Source organism: Phocoena phocoena, chromosome 1, assembly GCF_963924675.1.
Source record: "Phocoena phocoena chromosome 1, mPhoPho1.1, whole genome shotgun sequence".
Lineage (NCBI taxonomy): Eukaryota > Metazoa > Chordata > Mammalia > Artiodactyla > Phocoenidae > Phocoena > Phocoena phocoena.
This window is the reverse complement of record NC_089219.1, coordinates 109,669,628-109,693,543: the sequence shown is the minus strand read 5'-3', so window position 1 is coordinate 109,693,543 and position 23,916 is coordinate 109,669,628. Positions and strand designations below refer to the sequence as shown.

General features: G+C 48.8%; 2 protein-coding genes and 1 pseudogene across 3 annotated transcripts in view; all 3 read right to left on the bottom strand.

Annotated features, from left to right (window-relative positions):
* The window catches only part of TUFT1 (tuftelin 1), a 43,726-nt gene extending 37,675 nt beyond the window's left edge, over positions 1-6,051 (bottom strand). For both annotated transcript variants that reach the window (XM_065881780.1, XM_065881790.1), the window contains exon 1: positions 5,992-6,051. In XM_065881780.1, the coding sequence (XP_065737852.1) occupies positions 5,992-6,051 (60 nt within the window). The remainder of the gene's footprint in view (positions 1-5,991) is intronic.
* On the bottom strand, positions 3,531-3,653 carry LOC136141100 (small nucleolar RNA SNORA11; annotated as a pseudogene).
* A 1,324-nt stretch (positions 6,052-7,375) lies between the features above and the next one.
* CGN (cingulin) lies at positions 7,376-22,979 on the bottom strand. The gene is made up of 20 exons (XM_065880873.1): positions 22,119-22,979; positions 21,269-21,369; positions 21,046-21,115; positions 20,855-20,944; positions 20,352-20,479; positions 19,246-19,378; positions 18,741-18,953; positions 18,154-18,302; positions 17,768-17,900; positions 15,135-15,335; positions 14,580-14,786; positions 13,949-14,206; positions 12,764-12,934; positions 12,092-12,253; positions 10,978-11,067; positions 10,429-10,512; positions 10,198-10,316; positions 9,768-9,876; positions 9,215-9,378; positions 7,376-8,898 (listed from the first exon to the last, which is right to left on the bottom strand). The coding sequence occupies exons 1-20, from the start codon at positions 22,977-22,979 to the stop codon at positions 8,757-8,759; spliced, it is 3,585 nt and encodes a 1,194-aa protein (XP_065736945.1). The 3' UTR covers positions 7,376-8,756.
* Between the last annotated feature and the right edge of the window lie 937 nt (positions 22,980-23,916).

The following is a 23,916-nucleotide window of genomic DNA, read 5'->3' as shown; positions in this document are numbered from 1 at the left end:
CCTATAGGTTCCTTCTAATTCTCAAGACTCTCCACTGGCAGAGGAAAGGGGAAAGGAACATGTAAGAGCAAATATCAACATAATGAGAAGGAGCAAACCTTGACCAGACCACAGAGTTCCCAGACTCTTTCTCCATCCCTTGACCGGGGGAAGATAAAACACTCTAGCCAGTAAGTAACAGAAAATAACAACTAACATCTGAGCACCTACCGTGTGCCAGGTATTGTGCTTAATGTTTCATATGCATTCTTCACAACAACCTTATGAGAAGGGTGCAATTATTATCCCCATTTTAAGGAGGAGGAAACTGAGACAAGAGATAAAGTAATTTACCAAAGTCATCTTGGGCAAAGCAAACACTGAAGCCCTGACTCTAGTCCACTGGGTCAGATTCCCAGAACCAGGCTCTTAACCACAATGTTATTAATAGAATCGTAGTTTAGTCAAAAATTGTGATATACCAAAAATGGGCAGAAGACCTAAACAGACATTTCTCCGAAGCAGATATACAGATTACCAACAAACACATGAAAAGATGCTCAACATCACTAATCATTAGAGAAATGCAAATCAAAACCACAATGAGGTATCACCTCACACCGGTCAGAATGGCCATCATCAAAAAATTTATAAACGATAAATGCTGGAGACGGTATGGAGAAAAGGGAACCCTCCTGCACTGTGGGTGAGAATGTAAATTGCTACAGCCACTATGGAGAACAGTATGGAGGTTCCTTAAAAAACTGAAAACAGAGCTACCATATGACCCAGCCAATCACACTACTGGGCATATGCCCTGAGAAAACCGTAATTCAAAAAGATACATGCATCCCAATGTTCATTGCAGCACTATTTACAATAGCCAGGACATGGAAGCAACCTAAATGTCCACTGACAGATGAATAGATAAAGAAGATGTGGCATATACAGAATGGAATATTACTCAGCCATAAAAAGGAATAAAACTGAGTTATCTGTAATGAGGTAGATGGACCTAGAGTCCATACAGAGTGAAGTAAGTCAGAAAGAGAAAAACAAATACCGCATGCTAACGCACATATATGGAATCTAAAATAACGGTACTGATGAACCTAGTGGCAGGGAAGTAATAAAGATGCAGACGTAGAGAACGGACTTGAGGACACAGGGGGAAAGGGGAAGCTGGGATGAAGTGAGAGAATAGCATTGACATATATACACTACCAAATGTAAAATAGATAGCTAGTGGGAAGCCGCCGCATAGCACAGGGAGATCAGCTCAGTGCCTGGTGACCACCTAGAGGGGTGGGATAGGGAGGGTGGGAGGGAGGCTCAAGAGGGAGGAGATATGGGGATATATGTATATGTATAGCTGATTGACTTTGTTATAAAGCAGAAACTAACACACCATTGTAAAGCAATTATACTCCAATAATGATATAAAAAAAGTTGTGGGGCTTCCCTGGTGGCGCAGTGGTTGAGAGTCTGCCTACCGATGCAGGGGACACGGGTTCATGCGCCGGTCCGGGAAGATCCCACATGCTGTGGAGCGGCTGGGCCCATGACCCATGGCCACTGAGCCTGCGCGTCCAGAGCCTGTGGTCCGCAACGGGAGAGGCCACAACAGTGAGAGGCCCACATACCGCGCAAAAAAAAAAAAAAAATTGTGATATAATTTCTTTGGGAAGATGAGAGAAGGAAAAGGGAGCATGTAAGGAGTAGGAGTATAAACCTTCCTATAATTCCTACAATAGGAAGTCAATGATGTCTAAAACTGATAAATCATAAGCATACTATTTAGAAACATGGCAGTAAACACTAGAAAGAGCTAAAAGAGTTAAAAGTGGTAACTTCCATGGGGCAGGCCTTGGGTAGGGAACTGCTTACAATTTTCTTTTAAAGGCCTTTTGATATTAATAGATCTTTTTAAAATCATACACATGTATTCCTTTGATAAAAAATGATTAAAAAGGAAAAAGAAAGAAAATCAGAGATCATGCCAATCAAAGTCTACTGTTGCTGTTGCCACAGTTTCCATCCTCCTCCACTAATAACAGCACTTGGGTTTGGCTTTGGAGAATCTCCCTCCTTCACTGGGCAATCCGGTGGGCCTGTCAATCAAGGAACCCCAACATGCCCTGGCCAAGGGGGAGAAGGGGCCAGTGACACCCTCTTGGAATCTTGAGCAGAATGGCAAAAAGACCTAAAACAGCTGGAAACACTTCACCCAGAAGCAGAAACCCTCCATTAGTACCTTCCACTTACCCAGGCCCCAGGACTCCCTTGGTTCGGACTTTTTAAGCTCTCCCTTAAATCCTCTGTGTTGCCCATTTCCATCTAATAAATGCCTCTTTTGCTTAAGTTAGCTGGAGCCACTCTCTATTGCTTAAAACAAGGGAACTTAATGGGAATGTCTAAAAAAAATGAGTTTGAGGTTTATCTGTGCTTTTATTTGCCAGTGTAACTTACTACAGTGGTTTGCAAACTTTTTTGATCTAAAAAATACATTTTACATCACAATCAAATAAACACACACACACATATATATAATATGTATACACAGATATAACTGAAACAAAAGTTTTGCCAAAATGTCTACCCTAACACTCTGAGAGTGTTAATTCTATTTCTTTTTTTTAAGACTTTATTGTTTTTAGAGAAGTTTTAGGTTTACAACAAAATTAGCAGAAAGGTACATAAATTTCTCATATACCTCCCCACACACATGCATAGCCATTATCAATATCATTCACCAGAATGGTACTTTTTAACCAAAGATGAACATACATTGATACACTGTAATTACCCAACATCCACAGATCACCTTAGGGTTCACTCTAACGAAGTGAATGGTGCTGCACGGTCTATGGGTTTGGACAAAAGTATAATGACATATATCCATCGCTATAATATCATACAAAGCATTTTCACTGCCCTAAAAAACTTCTGTATTCTGTATATTCATCTCCCCTCTCCCCCCAGACTCCTGGCATCCATTGATCTCGTTACTGTCTCCATAGTTTTACCTTTTCCAGAATGGCATATAGTTGGAATCTCTTTCTTTCTTTTTGAAAAGAGAGTTCAAAGCCTTTATGCCTATAAGACCACTCATGGCCCACCCATGCATGGACTAGACAGGATCTAAAAGGCAAACTCAGGGCTTCCCTGGTGGCGCAGTGGTTGGGAATCCGCCTGCCAATGCAGGGGACACGGGTTCGAGCCCTGGTCAGGGAGGATCCCCCATGCTGTGAAGCAGCTGGGCCCGTGCACCACAACTGCTGAGCCTGCACTCTAGAGCCCGCGCACCTAGAGCCTGTGGTCCAAGATGAGAGTGGCCACCACAATGAGGGGCCTGTGCACGCCAATGAAGAGTAGCCCCCGCTCATCATAACTAAAAGGAAAGCCCACGCACAGCAACGAGGACCCAACGCAGCCAAAAATAAAAAATTAAATAAAATTTTTAAAAAAGGCAAACTCTTCTAATACTGCAACTTTTCGTCTAATATTGAGCCTTGTCCCACTGGTCCTGCCCAGTAGAGGTACAGGGGGACACCTGTAGGGTATTTATATATAGGAAGGCCACAAGTTTTGAGCCCCTTGTTACAATGATTCCTGTTGGGTGTATTGTAAACAGAGGAACCATTTCTTCCAGCTTCCTGCTCTGAGCACATCTATTTCTTTTTTAATGCTGGTTCTGACCCACTAAGTTGATCTCAGTGATTATGTGATTATGATCAGCAGTTTGAAAAAAAAACACTGGCTCCCTGTACCTGCCGCATCTACCTCCAACAATAAAAGCAACCCAGAGAATGCATTAGCCATATTTCCATGTCCATGTGCAGTGCACTGAGGCATATGGCCTGGCTGGTGGAGAAATACCAACACAGTCCAAGGGTCCTGACATTCACTAGGACACACCAGACAGTTAAACTATCTACACTGCGGACACCAGAAGAAACATGTTCGTTTATTTATTCACTCACTCATTTTACACAGGCACTGAGCACTCCTTCAATGGTGTGAATATACAAGAGGTTCCTGGAGACTGTCCAGAGCCATAAATTCTATCTGCAGGATGGCTCAGAGGAGAAGAATCCAGGAAAAAGCTTGTCTCCTGACTGATCGATTGTTTACAATCTCCTCCCCTTCCTTAAGAGCTCAGGAATGTCTCTTAACACCAGATCTCAGCAATAGTTATGTCATTCCCACCTTTGAAGTCAAATAACTCTCAAGCCCAGCCTAGAAAGAAGGAATAAAAGGGAATTTCTGTCTCCCCCTCATTCTAGAGGTCTCTGATAAGCTTCAAACTAATCTATGGCTGGAGATTGTCTGAATTCCTTGCATTTTTCAATCCACTATTCCACCCCCCCCCACCCCCACCCCCCCCACCCCCCCCCCACCCCCACCCCCCGCCAGACAAGCAGCAAAACATCAAGGGATGGAAAGAGTGTCAATTCATTCTCAACACTGCCAATGCCTTAGACTTAAGACTTTTCTGGATCTCTTTTCTACAGCAAGCAAAAAGAAGCTCAAACACCCCTCTCCTTTATTTTCCTCATACCCCGTTCCCTGCCTCAACCATCCCAAAACAGTGAGCAAGCTCATGGGGTAGGACTTGGGGCTGACACGATAGAGGATGGATTTTTTCTATCTCCTGAAGATGAGGCATGGAGGTACTGGGGTTGGGCAGTAGCAAGACCTGAATTGTAATGTGGTGGAAACTCTCACAGCCTGGGCAGAAACAGAGAGGGGACTGTGAACAGAATTAAGTGATCGTGTATACCCTAAACTTGAAATGAGAAACTATTCAACAAATATTCTTTGAAGAGCCATAATTCAGGTGCACATGGGTTAGCTCTATCTCAAGGGCATGCTGAGATGAAGAGGGGAAGGGAATCAGAATCGGAGTGGAGTGGGGGAAAGGGAGGCATACAAATGCCCCATCACCTTGTCTCTCATTTCACTCCCCCCACAATAGCTTAGAAATTGATGAAATAATACACACCCATTCTGGGTTAAGTTCACCAGCAGACCTAGAAACACTCAGCCACAAGTTACCCTCCTCTGCCTCTAGAGAGGAAGAATCATACAGTCTGCTGGGGTGGGGAGGAGACCAGGTACTGGGAGCCAAGGGAGTGAGGGGAGCTGGGCAGATCGGTTAGCGCTGGAGCAGACGGGTGAGCACTCCTCTTTCCCCCACTCTCACTCCGTCCAGAAGCTCTCGCGTAAGTCACTTCCCTCCCCTTCTCAGCCCAGGTTCTGGCATCCCCTCCATCCACTTGCCCCGGGCTTGAAGGCTGGAGACGGAAGCAAAACCAACAACACGTCTCAGGAAGCTATCGGTTGGCCGACGGGGGGAGGGGAGCAGGAGACCCTCCATGGGGGAAAGAGGAGAAATCCTCTTTCAGCAGAGAGGTGACCCCCAAGCAGACAGCCCTATCCCCTCCTAGCGAAAGGTAAGAGTCCCTGGCCAATCTCAACGTACCTGGAGTTCTACCGCCCCCACCCTCCAGTCCAAGCCCTAGGATTTCACTCTCTACCCTTTGTCTCGCTACTGCTCACCCAAAGCCCCATGAAGTTCTTTGAAGGGCCCCTGAGGTCACCAGGACCCACAGAAAAGCCTAATCCCCCTCGTTGGGAACCAAAGTCCAAAAGAGCACAGGGATCCCGTCCCTGGAGCCCATTCTCCTACGACGCAATCTAGCAGCGCACAGGACGCCTGAGCAGCGCGCACCCGGAGACCCGCGCTCAGTTCGGGCAGGAGCCGCAGTGTCCTCCCAAAGGGCAGGGACGCCCCTTTTCCTTGAGCCTCAAAACAGTCTTCATCCCGCAACTCCCCAGGATTCCACCGCCCGCCGAAAAGCGGCAGAAAAAGAGAAGCGCCGCGAGGAGCTGACCGCACCGAGCACTGCACCAGGTGATGTCAGCGAACTCCTCGCTGGGCACTGGAAGGGCGGAATTAGAAACCGAGAATACCGCGCGAGGGGAGGCGGTGCGGACGCTTTTTCTTACCGCGGCCTGCCCCTCCGGGTGCACATCCACCAGTGTACACCAGCTATGCGTCCCGTTCATCTTCTGCTGGGGTCGCAGCTGGGACCCCAACCCTGAGCCCTGCGGTCCGCCTTCTCCCAGACTGGCGCGCGCCGAACCTTCCCTGGTATAGGCACGTCACGGGCGGAGGCACGATAGGACACGCCCCTACGACGCCGTTCGCCAACAAGCGAGCAAAGGGATGAAGTGGGCGTGGCCTAGGCGTTTCAGGGCACGCCCATCTGCGCTCTCTCAGATTTACCTAAAGGTGGGGCTTGGGAGCTGCTTATCTGCTTAACTGAAGTTTTGCCTAGTGTTATGTATGGTTGTACCTTAAACATTAGTCTTGCCCTCTCCTTTCAACTCCAAGACCAGTATTGGTAAGACAGAATCACCCTGCCTGCCCCTAGAGGATGAGGAGTTCGAAAAAAGCTTCCATACATTCTCCTCTCCTTATACATAGGCCAGCCTGTAGGCTTTGTGGAGCTGAGCAAACATTTCCTCCACTGTACAGGCTCCCAAGACCAGCTCACTCAGACTGGCCTAAGCCAGTCTGGTAGGTGCCCTTCCCTGGCAGGAAGCCCAGGCCAAAGGCAAAGCTAGCTTGGCTCTGGGTGGGGCTTGTTTTGCAGAAGCTATTATACCAAAGCTGCCCTTATATGGATGGGAGAGGTGGGACACGTTGCCTTAAAAGGAATTTGCATTCTTGAGAAGGGATGAACTTCAACTTCTCCAGTGGCATTTGCTCTCTAAGCCCAGGTTAGCATCTTAAGGGCCTAGAATAGAGGATGGCCAAGCAGGACCGTGGAGCCTCTTCCAGCCCAACTGCTCTCAGCAGGTGGCTTCTCCACTGGGCTATGGTCCACATGGACACCAGACAAGAAGAGGTCTGACCCACTCTTGAGTGGGCAGAACCCCTAAATCTGGCAATAGGCTCTGGTGAACAGCTAGCTCCCTCTTCAAGGCAACACAAGGGCAGGGATGACAGAAACTTCCCCACCTCTCATGTAGGGACTGGGTCCCATGCCTGGTAAGAATGGATGGGTATCTTTGCACCTGGGAGGTGCATGCTTGGGCTATCCCTATGCCTCAAAGGAATAAAACCCATTTCTGGTCTGTCTCCTTTAACCCTCAGAGAAGGCATTTACTGGCCTTGCTATTCCCAAAAGTTTCCTCAGGAAAGAATGGAGCTGCTATAAACACTTCTTGGCTCCCTAAGTTCCATCTGATCTGTTGTAAAAGGCCTCTAAAAGTGAGGTGAAGAAAACCCCAGCTTCAGCCTCTAAGCTGTACAGTAAAATGGTTTCTTCATAAAATTTAGACCTCCAAATAAGTCAGGAAAAAGAATGAGAAGACAAGTCAAGGATTTCAGTATAGATATATAATTTTAATATTTAATTTAAAATAAATTCAATGCTGGATTGGATTGGGAGAGAATATATGATTTGCAGAATAAAGGAAATTTTTTTTAATCATGAAATTACAAGTCATTGGTGAGAACAGCCTTCTCCCTCCTCTAGGCTTCTTACAGAGTCTGCTTAGAAAATAAGAGAGGTGAATCACCTCCCTTACCTCCTCCCACCAGAACGTGGCTCTCCCCAAATCCCAAAGGAGGAATAAGTCCACCATTGCCTCTTCCCATTTCTACCAAGAGTCAGCCTCTAGCCCCTCTGTATCAGGTCCAAGCTCCTGAGATAATGAGGGTCCCTCGGTTCCCTACTGAGTTTGGGCACATCTGATCAGAGAAACCACAAGTTAAGGCCCCGGAGACCAAAACCTTTGCTTTTCAAACTTGCGTAGACAGTTGTCAGGGTTCCCAGGTGCAACCATCTTATAAGCACATCCATAGTCACAGAGGGAGAGGAGGACGGATGGAAACCCTGAGCAGAAGCAGCCCCACCACCTTATCATGGCCCTCCCAAAGTCCCTCTCACAGGGCCTCATAGGCAGGGAAGCCGGTAGGTCTCTCGACCAGTCATTGGGACAGCAGGGAAGGCAGAAGGCCCCGGTTGGGGAAAGGGTGGTCCTTGGAGAGGTATGAATGTGCAGGTAATAAAAGGCAAGAAGAGCATCCTTATCTCCTCACCCCAGCTAAGGCACTGAGAAGAAAGAAGGAACATAGAAACGGTAAAGATGGGAAGAGGAGGAGAAAGGGACCCCTTGGATCCTGGCCTGGGGAAGACAAAAAATACAGGAATGGAGACAGGTGGGGACTACCACATGGGCCCCATGACTGTGCAAAGAAGAGCCTCTGAGAAGTGGGTAGAGTCACGCCAGCATGTCCATTACCCATAATGTTCCCCTTACGGTGCTCCAGAATGGGAAGGAAATGAGTTGCAGGAGTCAAGGGGGCAGAATCACATAGGGTATTTCCCTGAGCCTGGGGTTAAGGGCTAAAGAAATAAAGCTTTATATACATGGCAATTTCTATCCCTTCCTATCCTGCTCAATCCCTCTCAGCCTATATGCTCACCAACCTACTGCTGTGAGGGAGCAGAAGAGGGGGTCGGCACTTAAGGAGGGGGCTCAGTTGGCTTAAAATGCCCACTCCTCCAGGGGAAAGGGGAAGTCTGTCTACCGGCTTAGCGCTGATGCCTTTTTTATCACCTTCACTCACACCCCTCCCTGTCTTAGGTCTGAATAACTGGGTCCCCCACAGGGATGAGGAATCTGAGGCTGGGCAGAGCAGAGCAGGACTGGCCAGGATAGGCCTCAAGTGTGGTTCATGGGCCCTTGTGCACCACGAGCTAACAGGAGCTAGTCTGCAGGTTGCTCTCCGTAAGCAGTGAGGCGATGGAGGAAGGATCGTAGACGCTGTCAAATTCCTCATCTGAGCTCAGCCCTTCATGTTGGAGAGTTGACTCAGCAGCTGAGCGGGAAGCTTTGCGCCTGAGTCAAAGAGGAATACTGGTCAGGGAAGGAGACAGAAAGATTTAAACAGCCTCCCTTTTCATGCTAAGGAAACTCCCAGTTCTCCTAAGGCCTAAAGCTATTCACAAGATTGCCCCACTAATTAGAGATATGCGGAGATGGGGTACAGGATGGGGGCTGACATACTAAAAGACAGTCATACTGGCTTTCATCCAGGAATGAGTGCCTGCGAAGTCCCTTCTTAGAGATCCTCCTCCCCATCCAGTTCAGGAGAGCCCATTCCCTTATTGCTCTGCTATCCTGATGGAACAGGGGGCAGAAGAGCAGCCCGTACCAGGAGTCCTTCTCCAGGACTTTGATCCGGGCCTGGAGCTGTTCATTGACCTCATGCTGTTCCTCCAGCTCACGCTGGGCCTTCTTCCTCAGGCCATCCAGTCGCTCAATTTCCTCTTCGGCTTCATCCACCTGCCGCTTCAAAGCCTTCACCCTCAGGCTTAGCTAGGCAGGATACCAAGTCCCCACATTAGAAAAGGAGCTGCTGCCACTGTGGCCTGGGATCCTCCCCTGCAGCAATCTTGACAAGGTATATACAGTTGCCCCTAGGAAAATGTTGAGACCATGGGCAAGTACCCTAACCTCTTAGGTTTGTCCTGGGGATTAAATAAGTTAATACATCACTTAGAAAGAGAGCCTAGCACATCATAAGTACTCGATACCCATGCTTACTATGACTGCTCTAATCTAGTCCTTTCACTCTAGTCTCTCTGACCTTATAGAAGGAAAGTCTAAGTTTAGAAGACCTATGAGATGGGACCTCTCTTGGCCTTCAAGCAAATGCATAGTATATACTTGCCATATGGTTGCCTGGCCCTAGCTGCCATCCTTACCTGGTCTTTCTGGTCATTCACATGCTGTCGTTCATCATCAATCTGGATGGACAGCTCTTTAACTCTCCGCTCCAGTTTTCGGTTGGTGGACTGCAGAACTGTCTTCTCCCTAAAAGGGTGGGGTAGGGGGATGTCTCTGGTTGTTGTCATTTCTAAAGAAACTCCTACTTGGCCCCATACTGCCTCCAAGAACTCCAAGGGCTCAGCCACGAGCCCAACCATTAGACTGAGGAGGATCCAGGGCAGATGCAAAGAACCAGGTAGATAGAGGTCATTCACATTTCAGAATTTCTGCAACTCTCTCTTTTCCCCATCAAGAGAAGAGGTCTCCCAAAAGATCAAGCCAGGTTGGCCATGTCTGAAACAGAAGATGGAGGGGCACCAGAGGAGAAAAGCCCAGGGGGAGAGAGAGAGGATGGGCTCATGTCACCTCTCTTCAGCCTGTAGCCGCTCCTGCAACTCCCGATTCTGGGACTCAAGCTGAGAGAGGCTGGCGCTGGGCTTCTGGAAGCCTTCTGAGCTGGCCAGCCGGCTCTTCAAGTCCTTGTTCTGAGAGGGACAGGAAGACTCCTTGGTTAGCACTCAACCTGCGATTGCTTCCATGGTCATTTTACCCACCTCCTGAGGCCTATCCCCAAGACTCCCTCCCCCTCAACCTCACCTGTCTCTCCAAGGAGATTTTGTCACACTCCAGGTCCTGCCGAGCAGACCTCTCCTGCATGAGCTCTGTCCTCAGCTGGTCCACCTAGTGGGGATGGGCCAGAGGAACCAGACTTAGGGAGGACTGACGATGAACCAGCAATTTGAACCAAGTGGAGCAGAGTAGCTGGAGGGTGCTCTCTGAATCCCCCAAATTCCCAGGCAACTAAGAAATCACAGCCTACTCAGATGGGAGGGGCCACAGAATTTAAACAGGGCCTCCTCAGTCTCACCAGGAACTAACGTCCATTCTGAATGCAAGCAGCCCAGACTCAGATCCACAGCCCAGGCCACTAGGATTCCTTCCTCCATTCAAACTCCCGGCTTCTTTCCACCTGAGGAAACCCGCCAACCCCTCCCGAAAGCAGAGACCCTGCAGTAGAGCCGGGCACGCACCGATTCTGCAGTCAGAACTCCATATATGAAAGATGGGAAGGTAGGGTTGTTTTTGAAAGGGCCAAGAGGTTCTGTCATCGGGGTAGACACGGATAAGGCATAAGGAAGGGGTTACCTGGTCCCGACCACGATTCATCCGTTCCGTCAGCAGCTCCACAGTGCTCCTCTCCTCATCTAACTCCACCTCCAGCCGTGAGACTTTTTCCTGTGGCAGAGGGCCAACAGGTTAATTCTGCCCCAAATGCTGGACACCAGAACGCCAAACTCTGATCAGGAGCCTCTCACACACCAGCCTCCACAGGTTCTTCTCTCTCCCACATCCCAGAACCCATTGGTCCCTGCCCCTGCCCAGAGCCACCACGGAGCTAGCGCCCTCTGCTGCCCAAGTGAGGCATCAAGGGAAAAGGGTGGGCCCGCTCTGACCTTGGCGCCTTGGCAGGATGACAAACCCCAGAATCTATTTCTCACTGGTGCAGCCCTATTTCCCAAATGGGAAAATAGAGAGAAACCCAAGTGCCCAGGCCAAAGCTGAGATAAAGAGAGTCAGAAACTGAAGCATCAGGGTACAGATTGGGGAAGCAAATTCGAGTCAGGCAGTACCATGTAGAGGCTAAGACAAGACTGCCTGGACTTAAAACTCAGGATCGACCGCTTCCTAGCAAAGGGGCCACGGACAAGTTGCTTGGCCTCTCTGTGTCTCAGTTGTCCTCATCTATAAAACGGGGAAAACAAGCCTACTCGTGCCATATGGTTATTCTCAGGATTAAACAATTCTTAAGTACCTGGCACACAGCACAATATGTAAGCGTTTGCTTGCTGCTGCTGCTGCTCTTACTACTGTTGTTGTTGTTATTGCCACATAGAGCAAACTGAAGACCACTGTTGACTCTAAAGGGGAGAAGCCACTGCTCAGCTCCAGCCAACTGGTGCCATGCGGACAACTCAAGACTCAAAGCCCAGTGTTATTATATTTTCCAAATGTGTGAGAAAAGCCAGAAATCCAAAATTTTATGTGACATCTATAGATTTCTAAACAGTGGCAATGAATTCAAAGTTGTTTACAACACTGCAGTCAAACAAAACCCATCAGCTGTCGGCTGCCAGTTTCCTATCCCAGAGGCTGGAGTGTCCTGGCTCTTTTCCCCACAGAAGTCCCACCTGTGCCAGGATCCAGACACCCTCACCTTCCCCATCCCACCCACCACCCGTCACCCCCTCACTGTCCTCACCTCAAGCCCCTTGAGCTGACGGCTCCTGTCATCCTGGGAGCGTTTTTTGTTCTCTGCCTCTTGCTCCAGCCCCTGCAGTCGCTGGACCAGCAGCTCTTTGTCCAGCCGGGCAGAGTCCCGCTCAGCCTGGGATGCCTGCAGGCCCTGCCGCAGCCTCTGAGTCTGGTCAGAAGAGAAAAATGCAGCAGCTCAGATAAGGTAAGATGGGGGTTGAAGGGTGGAAGCAGTCCACCCCGTGGGGGAAAATTCTTCAACTCTGACATTTTTTAGAATTGCCAGAGCACGACGATGATAAAAAGACTTGACTTTTAGCCCATATTCTCTGTCATCTTAAAATTCTCTACACAAGTTTAAATCACCTGAGGAGCTTCTAGACTACTGATCCTGGATCCAAGCCCCAGGGTTTATGATTTACGTGTAACAGGAGGCATCTTGGGTGTTGAGAGCTTTAAAATCTCCCCAGGTGACCCTAATGTGCAGCGGCGTTTGAAAATCACTGCCGTGCAGACAGTGCATCCTCTACTGTCTCTGCCTACAGTGGACAACTCCCCCCACCCTCCCCCACCGAAGTGATTAGACCTAAACCCAGGTCCCAGGATCCCTTGGTCACAGGTTAAGAGGTAATGACCTTCAAACCAAGGACGTTGGGACTACTGCCATTTAGGCTCCTACCTCATCCTGAAGCCGGCTTAGCCCTCCAGCGGTCTTCTCAGCCTCACTGGCCCACTCCTTGGCCTGGCGCTGGGCATCCGCCACCTCCCGCCGGGCCTTTTCCTTGTAATCCTCCAGCTGGGCCTGGAGCTGCTGCAGGGCTTGCTTAGAGTCATCCCCAATCTGCTCCAGCTGAGACACAGAGAAAAGAGCTCTTTCAGCACTGCATCTCTTTAACGGATGCCTCTCTCTCTTCTCTGGGCCCAGACTCCCAAGACTCTCCCAGAGCCTCCTTCCTGCCAAAGTAGCCCTCTCTTGCTCTTTCCTGGACCTAGGTCCCTAGTATGGCTGGGAGTAATATATAGATTTCCTGGGTTCAAATCCTGGCTCTACCACTTATTAGCTGCGTGACCACAGGCAAGTTATTTACCCTCTCTGGGTCTCAGTTCCCCATCTGTAAAATGGGATAATAACAGTGCACCTACATCACAAGGTTGTTGTGAGAATTATGTTAATTAATTACATAAAGTACTTACAATAGTGCCTGATACAAAGTAAACCTTAAATGACCATATTTCAGCAAACCCAAGATACCAATGATTATTACAAAGAAAAAGAAAAATTTGCCAATTGAACTATAACATACCGTCAATTATAAGACACAAATCAATTTCAGAGACAATAAAATGTACATTTTAGAATTGATGAAATATTTTAGGTGTTTGCTCCGGTTTTATAAATAAGCAATTAGGAGGAGAACCTTACCTGAAAAAAAGTAATTTATCTCCTTTTCTTCCTTTCTCCTTCCCTCCCCCAAATATAAAATTCTACCAATGAAAATTCCTGTTTTTAGGTCTTATAGACATCTAAGGAGGGATTATAGGCCTTTTTCCTTCCTCTAAATATAAAACTCTACCAATGAAGATTCTTATGTTTAGGTCTTACAGACTTCTAAGAGGAACTCCAGGAGACATTCTCCAAGGATCAAGATCATAAAGGAATGGGAGGTAGGGGAAGGTCAAGAACACTGAGGGGAAGTAGGAAGGATGCCACTCTGCAGATGTAGACTTGGCCTCCCCAACAATGAACTTGAGGAAAGCAAACACCACATGTCGTGACCGCATTCCCTCCCCTGTTCCCCCCGCCCCCCAGGCAAGCTTCTGTGTGAGCTGAGCCTCTTCCTGAGCCCAGGCCACTGTGCCCCACCTCCTTGTTCAGCCGGTCCACAGTCCTGTCCAGCAAGCGCTTCTGCTCCTCCAGCTCAGCCTTGCTGCGCCGGAGCGCCTCCCGCTGCTTCCCCTCCTCCTCCAGGGCCCGGTTCAGAGCCTGCTGCTCCTGTCCCAGGCGGGCCAACCCCCGCTGGGCCTCTTCCAGCCGTGCCTCCAGTGCCCGCTTGGCTGCTGTCAGGCTCCCCTCCTCTTCCTGAGCTGTGTTCAGGGCCTCCTCTAGCCGCTGTTTCTCTGCCTGGGAGTGGGGAAGGTGAGGGACGTTGGACCGAGGGGATGCAAAGCTTGGGCTCAAGCCATTTGGAGGTGAGTAGGTGGGAGGGAGGAGGAAGAGATGTTTATGAAAAAGGTGGGCAATGAAAACAGGCTCAGAGGAACCAGCAAAGATCAGAGAACCTGCGAAGAGTGGGAAATGGACAAAAATACCAGTGCAAAGCCTGAGACATTCACACTAAAGCACACTCCAGGAAATAAACCCGAGGTTAACAGAGGACTAGGGAGGCAAACAGAAGCACGCTACAGGCAAAATCAAAGTGATGGCTGAGTATTTAGCCAGGGATGAGAAGAGAGAAGGCCAGGAGGAAGCCAACAATGTCAGCAAAAGCACTGACCTCTAACCGCTGCACCTTGTCCCGAAGCCGAGCCTCCGCCACTTCCCCACCCTCCGCCAAGCCTCGTGCCTCCTTCAGCTGCTGCTCCAGACCCAGGATGCGCCTTCGGAAGTCATCATTTTCCTCCTGGGTCTCCCGAAGCGTCGTTTCCACTGCTGTCCGACGCTGCCCCAGCACTGCCATTTCTGCCTCTGCTGCCATCTGAGCCTGAGGCCAGTTCAGGGAGAGGTGGCTCAGACCCCAGGGTTCAAGGTCATTGGCGACTCCCAGGAAAGCCACCCCAAAGAGAGCTCACACGAACCCAGGTGTAAAGAGGGGTAGTGCCACCAGCCAGAGGCTTCCCTGAGAATCCCACCCCTACAGAGATGCAATGGGTGTCACCAGGTACAGCCCAACCTCCCCCTGCCACATCCTCGCTACTTTTAACCACACACCTAGGACCAAGGTATTTGGTCTATACATACCCATGATAGGTAATTTTCCACGCCCTCTGGCTCCTCAGCCCTCCAGACCCCTCAGCCTCCACCTCCTAAGCCCTGTGCCCACTCCCCTTGCCTTGGAAGCCTCTTCACAGTCTTGTCTCAGTTGATGGAGGGTCTTTTGTAGCTGGAGGTTCTGCTGTTCCAGCCCCCGGCCTCGTTCAGCCTCTACCCTCAGCTGCTTCTCCAACTCCCGCTCCCGGTGTCGCCCAGTCACCTCCTGGCTCTGCTTCTCTGCCTGCAGCTCCTTAAGTTCCTCCTGTGTCCGGCGCAGCTCCTAGAAGGGAAGGGAAATGGTGACAGGGCAGAGAGAGCCAGCCTGGGATAACAGAAAGCGGAGAAACTGAAACTCTCGTACACTGCTGGTGAGAATGTGAAATGGTATGCCCACTTTGGAAAACAATTTGGCAATGTCTCAGAAAGTTAACCATAAAGTTACCATATGACCCAGCAATTCCACTCCTAGGCATATACCCAAGAGAACTGTATAAACATGTGTTCACAAAAAACTTGTAAGTGAATGCTCATAGCAACATTATTCATTACAGCTAAATACAGAAATGACCCAAATGTCCATCAATTGATGAACAGATAAAAAATGTAGTATATCCATGTAGTGGAATATTATTCAGCCATAAAAAGTAATGAAGCACTGATACTTGCTACAACATGGATAAACCTTGAAAAACATTATGCTAGGTGAAAGAAGCCAGACATGAAAGGCCACATATTATAGGAGTCCAATTATATGAAATGTCCAGAATAGGCAAATCCATAGAGAGAGAAAGTAGATTAGTGGCTGCCAGCAGTGGGGACGGTGACCGCTAATGGATGCGGGGTTCTTTTTTGGGGTGATGAAAATGTTCTATAATTAGATAGTGGTGATGGTGTTGGTTGTACAACTCTGTGAATATACAAAACCCCACTAAATCGTATACTTTAAAAGGGTGAATTCTATGGTATGTGAACTAAATCTCCATTAAAAAATATTACATGGAGTGAGAACAGATGAGGGTATGCATAAAACAGGATTGGCTATTTTTTTAAAATGTTGAAAACCAAAATATGTGACACAATAAATATTGGTGCTGCTCTGATTTCTTTTTTAAAAAATCAAAATATGATTTATCATTCTAATTCTTTATCTATTAGCTACTTCTGAAATTCAGAAAGTATAATTAGGCTGAAAGGTTATATGTATATAGTGAGTCTTCAGTGTAAGACACTAACATACTAATTACAAAGAAAAAGAGGGGACTTCCCTGGCGGTCCAGCAGTTGGGACTCCATGCTTCCACCACAGTGGGTGAGGGTTCGATCCCTGGTCAGGGAAGTAGGATCCCACATGAGATGCAATGTGGCCAAAAATAAATAAATTTTCAAAATTTTTTAAATAAAGAAAAAAAAGAAAAATAGCACAGTGTATGGTCTACAGTGGACTGGGTTAGTCTATTTTCCTAATATATATCTTATTGATTGATTAAATACTTAATAAAATTAGCTTAATATATAAGATAAATGAACCACTAGTTATTACTTTTTTGCTTTTTAGCTTTACCCAGCATAATAAGTCAACTGAGATTGTCTAGAGGAATGTCCAAGTTCACTATATCAGCTAATATATTTAACAGATCTCAGACTATCCTTGATATTTGTTAACTTAAAAACAGTATAGTAAAAATTAGGAGTACTTTTGATTTCACAACCACCAAAGTATGTTTGGTTAACATTTATTATCTTTTTCTCCACCAAATATTTTGCATAAGCTCAGGCTTTTATTTATCTGGAAAATCATCATTCAGAGCTATATTTCTTTACTCATTTAAAAATATGATTACCTTGATTACAATTAGGTAGTTTTATAGTAAAAGCATGATGAACAAGAATTGATTAATTAATACTTGTTAACTGAGCACCTACTACATATACAGCATAGCAAATGAAAGAATATAAACCCAGAAGGATTCTCAGGAGGCCACAAATGCCAGTTCCCTATAATTAATGAAAATATTTTCTAATTTACAAATCATCTGAAATAATTCATTGCTTTCTTGTCCTTCATAAACTGATACCAGGAATATGAAGAAATTATTTGTGTTCACTTCAATTTTATGACCTCATTATTCATAAAATATCCATACATGATAAAACATTTAGCTACCTGTGTCTAGATTTTGTACTCTCTAAGCAGCCTTCAAATTACAATTTGGCTTCCCATAGAGGTCAGCTGGCCATGCCACTGCAAGTGTTCCAGTCCATGTGACAACACTACTCACTGTAAGTTAATAAACTGGCATTCTAACTGTAAATGTTTGTTTCATAAGTGTAGTTAATGAGTCCCCTCTGAGAGACAGAGCAACTCTTGCTATCCTGACCAAATTAGGTTTCCAAGCTTGCAAAAATGACTCTGGAGTTTCACAAATCCACCTCAATGCTGCTACCCATGAGGTCTCTTGGGAGGCAGCCAGCAGCCTCTGGCTATAACCCAACTTGGCCGCCGAGAGCCCGTTCCATTAGAAACTTCTATACTAGGTGAGGAGACCAGTCCTGCTAGAGTGTGTGCTGGGAAGAGATAAGGCCGAACAGGCAGGATGAAGCCTGAAAACCAAGCACACGGGAGACAGCCACACAAGTGTGGAGGCCCTCGTGGATAGGTGAGGCAGATGCCCATCACCCCAACCTGCCCTATTGCCCCCCAACTCCCAAGTACCTTCTTGAGCTCCTCCACCTGGCGAGTATCTCCAGCACCAGCCCGCGCCTGCCCTAATTCCCTCTGCAAGACCTCTATCTTCTCCCCAAGTTCCTCTTCCATCTCCTCCTTCTCCATCCGCAGCTGCAGGAGTCTGAGCCCAGAAAGGTGAAACGAAAGGGAAAGGGAACAGGGTGAGGCCGCCTGCCTGGGAGAGGTGAGCAGGACAATGACAATGATAACCACCTCCCTGGAGGCAGGACACTGGGCACCCACCCTCAGGAGGGCGGAAGGTGGGGATGGAGAAGGGCAGTTTGAGAAATGGGAAAGGAAGGAGCAGAGCACTGGCAGAAAAGAGGGGGAATATAAGAATCATGTATAAGCATCCTGGGGGGCAATGTCCTTACTCTTGCTTGGTGGCTCTAAGTTCCTCCTTGTTCTTCTGAAACATGCTCTGCCAATGCCCTGTCTCCTCCGAGGTCTCCTCCAGCTCCCTCTGCAGCTCCCGCACCAGGGCTAACATCTTCTGCCTCTCAGCCTCCAATGCTGCGTAATCCTAGGGAAGGGGAGAGTCAGGGGCCAGGAGGCTCGGAGGGAAGAGCTCACTCCAAACCAAAGTGTGAGTGTGTAGAAGGGGAGGCTCAGGTCCAGAGGCACCATGCCCACTGCACGCCCTGACACCCAAGGTACCTGGTGCAATGCTAGCAGAAGGCTCTCTTCCCAAGACACAGTCTGCCCCTCTGTCATCTACAGGAAGCCTCCCCCAGTTATTTCCCCGTGGGACTTCGGTCACACATCCTCATGGGACTTCTGACCTGCACTCCTTCCCTCTGCCTTTGTAGGTTTCCTGAGCAAGGTTTTCATTACATCTCACATGTGTCTTTTAGGGGGAGTTCCGGTTATGACCATGAAAAAATCCCCAAATACCAAGACCTCGAGGCAGCCCCCTTCCCTGGGGGTGCTCTCTTTTCCCAGCCCTGATCTTGTCACGTGCCTGGGTTGCATCCTGCATGCTCCGGCGAAGCTGCTCTGCGTCCCGCTGGTACTGCTGCCGCACATGCTCTACCTCCTGGTCACGGGAGGCCACCTCCTCCTTCAGGGCGCCCTTCAGTGCTGTCAGCTCCCGCTCCCGCAGCCTCAGCTGCTCCTCTACCCGCTGCTTCCCCTCTAAGACCTCTTCCAGAAGCTCCCGGGTCTCTACCAGGTCCTGGGGAAAGTGAAGGTGGAAGTCAATCAAAAATATTTATTGAGCACCTCCTACCTGTTAGGCATGGTACCAGGTGCTCTCTGTCCTCTAAGATGCCCTGTTAGGATAAAGAAAATCTACCATTCTGGGCTCTAGTGCCACGCCACCATTGAGTCGGCCTGAAAGCACCCTAAGGGATACCTGTAATCAGCTACCTACTCCCCATACTTTAGGGAAACTGCAGATGAGCAGACTTGAGGATGCTCTAGCTGAAAGGAAGCAGAGGCTAAGGTACCCCAATCCTGCTCCCTACCTTCATTAGCACCTCTTTAGCAGGCTCAGGACTCTGGGCCTGTTTCAGCTTGTCCTGCAGCTCCATCACCTGCATCTCCAGCCCATGCCGTACCATTTCACCCTGGTCCAGGAGGAGCTTCATGTTCTGGAGCCTAATAATTAATTATAGACAACAGTATTGAGCACTATGTGTAAGGCCGTTTTCTAAACACTTTACTTATATTAGTTCCCATAAACCTCCTTCAAGTCTTTGTTCAAATCTTAACAAGGCTTCCCCTGACTACTTTGTTTAATATTGCAACCCAGCCCTCCTGATCTGCTTTAACCTATTCTACTTACCACCTTCTCATATGTAATACGTTTACTTATACGATATGTTAATTGTTTACTGTCTGTGCCCCCTTCCTAGAAGCTATGCTTCATCTTTATGGTTCACTGATGAACCCCAGGAATCTAGATCAGTGCCTACTACACAGTACTCATTGCAAAAACTTCTGCTACGTGAATGATTAAATCCTCACAACAATCCTGTCAGGTAGGTACCATTATTAATCCCATTTTACAGGGCTTCCCTGGTGGCGCAGTGGTTGAGAATCCACCTGCCAATGCAGGGGACACAGGTTCGAGCCCTGGTCTGGGAAGATCCCACATGCTGTGGAACAATTGGACCCGTGCGCCACAACTACTGAGCCTGCGCGTCTGGAGCCTGTGCTCCGCAACAAGAGAGGCCGCGACAGTGAGAGGCCCGCGCACCGCAATGAAGAGTGGTCCCCGCTCGCCGCAACTAGAGAAAGCCCTTGCACAGAAATGAAGACCCAACACAACCAAAAAATAAAAATAAATTAAAAAACAAAAAAAGAAATGTTCAGTTCCATCACATTTAAAAAAAAAAAATCCCATTTTACAGATTAAGAACCTGATGCACAGAGGCAAATCTAGGGAGCCTAACTCATGTGCTATCAGCATTACTGACAGAGAAGGTAAAGAGAAAGGTCCTGTCTTTAACCTTCTCTGTTGGCCCCTTTCAGCTTCTGGAGATTTCCCTGTCTCCCCCAGCCCTGGGGGAGCCTCTAACTCTGGCTGAGGCCCTCATGCAGCCCTGCAAGCACCATCAGCTGCACTCACTCCTTGGTGCTCTGCTGGGCTTCCCCATTCCTCCTCTCCAGCAGCTCCTGCAGTCGGCTGCACTCTTCTGCCTTCTCCTCTAGCTGCCGCTCCAGCCCAACCCGGAATGGCTCTAGCTTCTGCCGTTTCTGGAAAGGGAAAAGAGAGTGAAACAGGTGGAGAGTAGGGAAAGCCTCTCAGAAGGACCAGGAATAATGGGAATACCTAACATCTATTGACACTCACTATATGACAGGCACTGTACTAGGGACCTTATGTATATTATCTGCATTTAATCCTCATAACAAGTCTCGGTACTTGTAATGGTTTAAAGTATGTCCACAAATTATCTGACATTTCTTTCAAAAGGTGAAGCCTCTCTCCTTGAGTATAGGCTGGACTTAATATAGGCTCCCTTTGAGTATAGGCTGTCTCTTCTAACAAATAGAAAAAGGGGGAAGTGATGTGTAGCTTCTGAGACCCTGTGGCCCTTCATCCCTCCGGCACCTCTAATCTCTCCTCACCTTCACTTCTTCATCCAGCTTTTTCTGTAGCTCCTCCACTTTTTGGGTGAGTTCACCCTGCCCTGCCTTAGTGGAACCAGAAGAAACCATCTGCCAGAGACACGGGGGGAAGGAAGCGAGTCCACATCCAGATCCCAAGGCCCACAAGGCCCTAACCCTGCCCCCTGCCCCACCGTGAGAAGGCCACTCACCACCAGAGGCTGCATCTGCTCCAGCAACAAACTGACCTTCCTCCTCACAGAGGTTTCACTTTCTGAGCTTCTGGAGGATAAAAGGACAGATGCAAAGGTTAGGGGAGGAAGGGGGTAGCAGAGATGAGGGAAGGAAGGGTTAAGAGCAGGGAAGATGGGGAACAAAGCTAGAAGGGAAAGAAGGGAGGTGTGTGACTCTGCTATTGGGAGGGTCCCCACTCACCCGTCTCTCAGGATGCCGTAGATGGTGGCCTTCACGTGATCCACACTGCCTGGTGGGACTGCCTCCTGCTGGTCTCGGAGAAGGTCTGGAGTTGATTTGAACTATAAAAAAAGTAAACCCAGAGCAATAGGAAGACTACAAAGGTTACACCAGAAGCGTGTATGGGGGTTCAGATGGAAGAGACGTGGCAGTTGGGAGACGAGCCCCTTCAAGCACGACGAACAAGCCTGAAGTGGGGTAAAGAGGCAACACCTCTGAGGCCGGAGCAACAGGCCAGGAAGGGGTCCAAGCAGGGTACACCTCTCACTATCGCTGCAAACCAGATTTTGCTTGACAAACAGATCTCGACCAGTTGTGAGCTGTGTCACAGGTTATTTGTCACTAATGGCAGTTAATGTACTAGAATTTGTGAATGATTTACTTTTAGAATGGGCTTAACTTTGTCTCAGAGTAAAGTCACTCCCCCACTCACTCCCATTCCTGAGTGGGAGACAAAGCGGGGAGTTTTGGCAAGAGCACCAGGGAGCCACTCATATCTTCCAAGCCTGCCTCACATTTGCTGCAGACCTAGCAAATGCTGGTGACTGAGGCATAGTTAATGGTCGGGCAATGACAAGTAACTCTCCATGCTTGTGAATGGTGATTTCATAGTTACTTCCACTTCCTTCAGAATTTTGCCCATGGAAGTGTCTTGTACATGTGAATACCATCTATTAAGTAGATGGATAAAGTGGAGGACAAAAAGTAGACTTTCTGCCATAGGTCATTTGAATCAACATGGAGACCCAAGTAGGTCAGGGCTGATGAGAAGGGGCCAGGGCTTAGAAGCCACAGAGGGGTGAGGTCTGACCTGTAGCATGGGAGGGTCCTGTGCTCTCCCCCGTGGCTCCTCAAAACTCTGAAGGACCCAGTCCTGGGTCTGACGGGAATGGCTAAAGCCACCAAGACAGCTCTGGGCTGACTGTTTCAAGCTGCCCGTGTGCTGGTCATGCTTTGTGCTAGGGGTCCAGCGGTTGGGGGACCAGCGCTCCCGTTCCTCAACGGTGTCCCGTGGGAGCCGGCTGTCCAGGCTCTGGCTCCGCTTGCGCTGTTCAGGGGGCAGCATCCGCGTGCGGCGGCCAGTCCGGCCCCGGGCCTGGCCCCCATGGTGACTGTCAAACTTGTTGATGAGGGAGTCCACCGAAGACAGGGGGGCAGTGTCAATGGTGCTGCCCAGGTAAGCTCCTTGGTGGGCTAGCTCCAGCAGGCTGGTGCTCCTGTTGCTTGGACCCATAGGGGCAGGGCCTGCCAGTGAGGCCTGGGACTGGGAGCGCAGTAGCCTTCCATTCCAGTGGGCCCCGGGCTCCTCATCAGATGTGCTTCCCTGCGAGTGGGCAGGAAACTCCTTGGCCTGAGAGTAGGGGCTCTCGGGAAGTTCCGAGTCGGAGCTCAGAGCTCCTGGGGCCCCTCGGTTGTTGGCCCCCTTGATCTGGACTCCAAAGGAGTCGCCACCTTTCTCTCCACTGTTGAGCACCACGAAGGGTTGCCCAGCGATGCCCTGCACACGCACGGCAACCCCATAGGTATTGGCTCTTGCATCCTTAGCTGGGCGTCGTCCACCACGACGTAGGGTGCCCATCTCTGCATCACACACTGGCTCTGTGATGAAGCGAATCTGGACTCCATGGTCTACAGGGCCCCGGGGCTCGGCCATGGTGGACACCTGCTCCATGGGTAGGAGGGGTCCTAGAAGATGAAGAGTTTAAGCTGAGAGACTACAAGTAGAAACCCAGAAACCTCCACTTGCCCAGCTTTTGTGAGAGTGATGACCCTGCCAATCCCTTCTACACAAAATAGTGGTTCTCATACTTTACCTGAGCAGCAGAGTTACCTGAAGGACAAGTTAAAACAGACTGCTGGACCCTGCCGCCAGAGTATCAGATTCAGTAGGTAGCCCCAAACTGAGGATTTACAGTTCTAACAAGTTCCCAGGTGATGCTGACACTGCTGGTCCAGATTCCACATTCTGAGACCCACTGACCCAGAAGAATCCATTTCCTCTAATACAGTCCTGGGGAGCTTGGTTTTGTCAAGAGTTTAAAGATTTTTCTTGATCTTCACACGTACACATATAGCACTACCATGTGCTTCTCCTACCCCCAGGGAAGGCAGAACCCAAGCCCCACCTGCAGACACCTCCAACCCAATGGAGAATAGGGGCCTCCAATCCCAGAGCTCATTTCAAATACAGAAGACCCCAAGATATGTCATCCCATTTCTGGGAGGATACTCAAAGAAACCAATAGCAGTGATGCATCAGGGTTGGGGGAACTGAGGGCTGGGGACAGGGATGGGAGAATGACTGGCTTTCTATTATATATCTTTTTGTCCCTTTTGAATCTGGAACCATGTACTGCCTATTCAAGAAAAGATTTAAGTAACATTTAAGGGTACCAGTCCAGGAGTTAGTTCCCTGGCGGTCCAGTGGTTGGAACTTGGTGCTCTCACTGCTGAGGCCTGGGTTCCATCCCTGGTCAGGGAACTGAGATCCCACAAGCTTCATGGTGCAGCCAAAAAAAAAAGAGTATCAGGCCCCAGGACAGGCAGACTTGTCCCATCTGAGGGCCAGAGCCAAGACCACCTACAGGCCAGCTCCCTGGTCTACACTG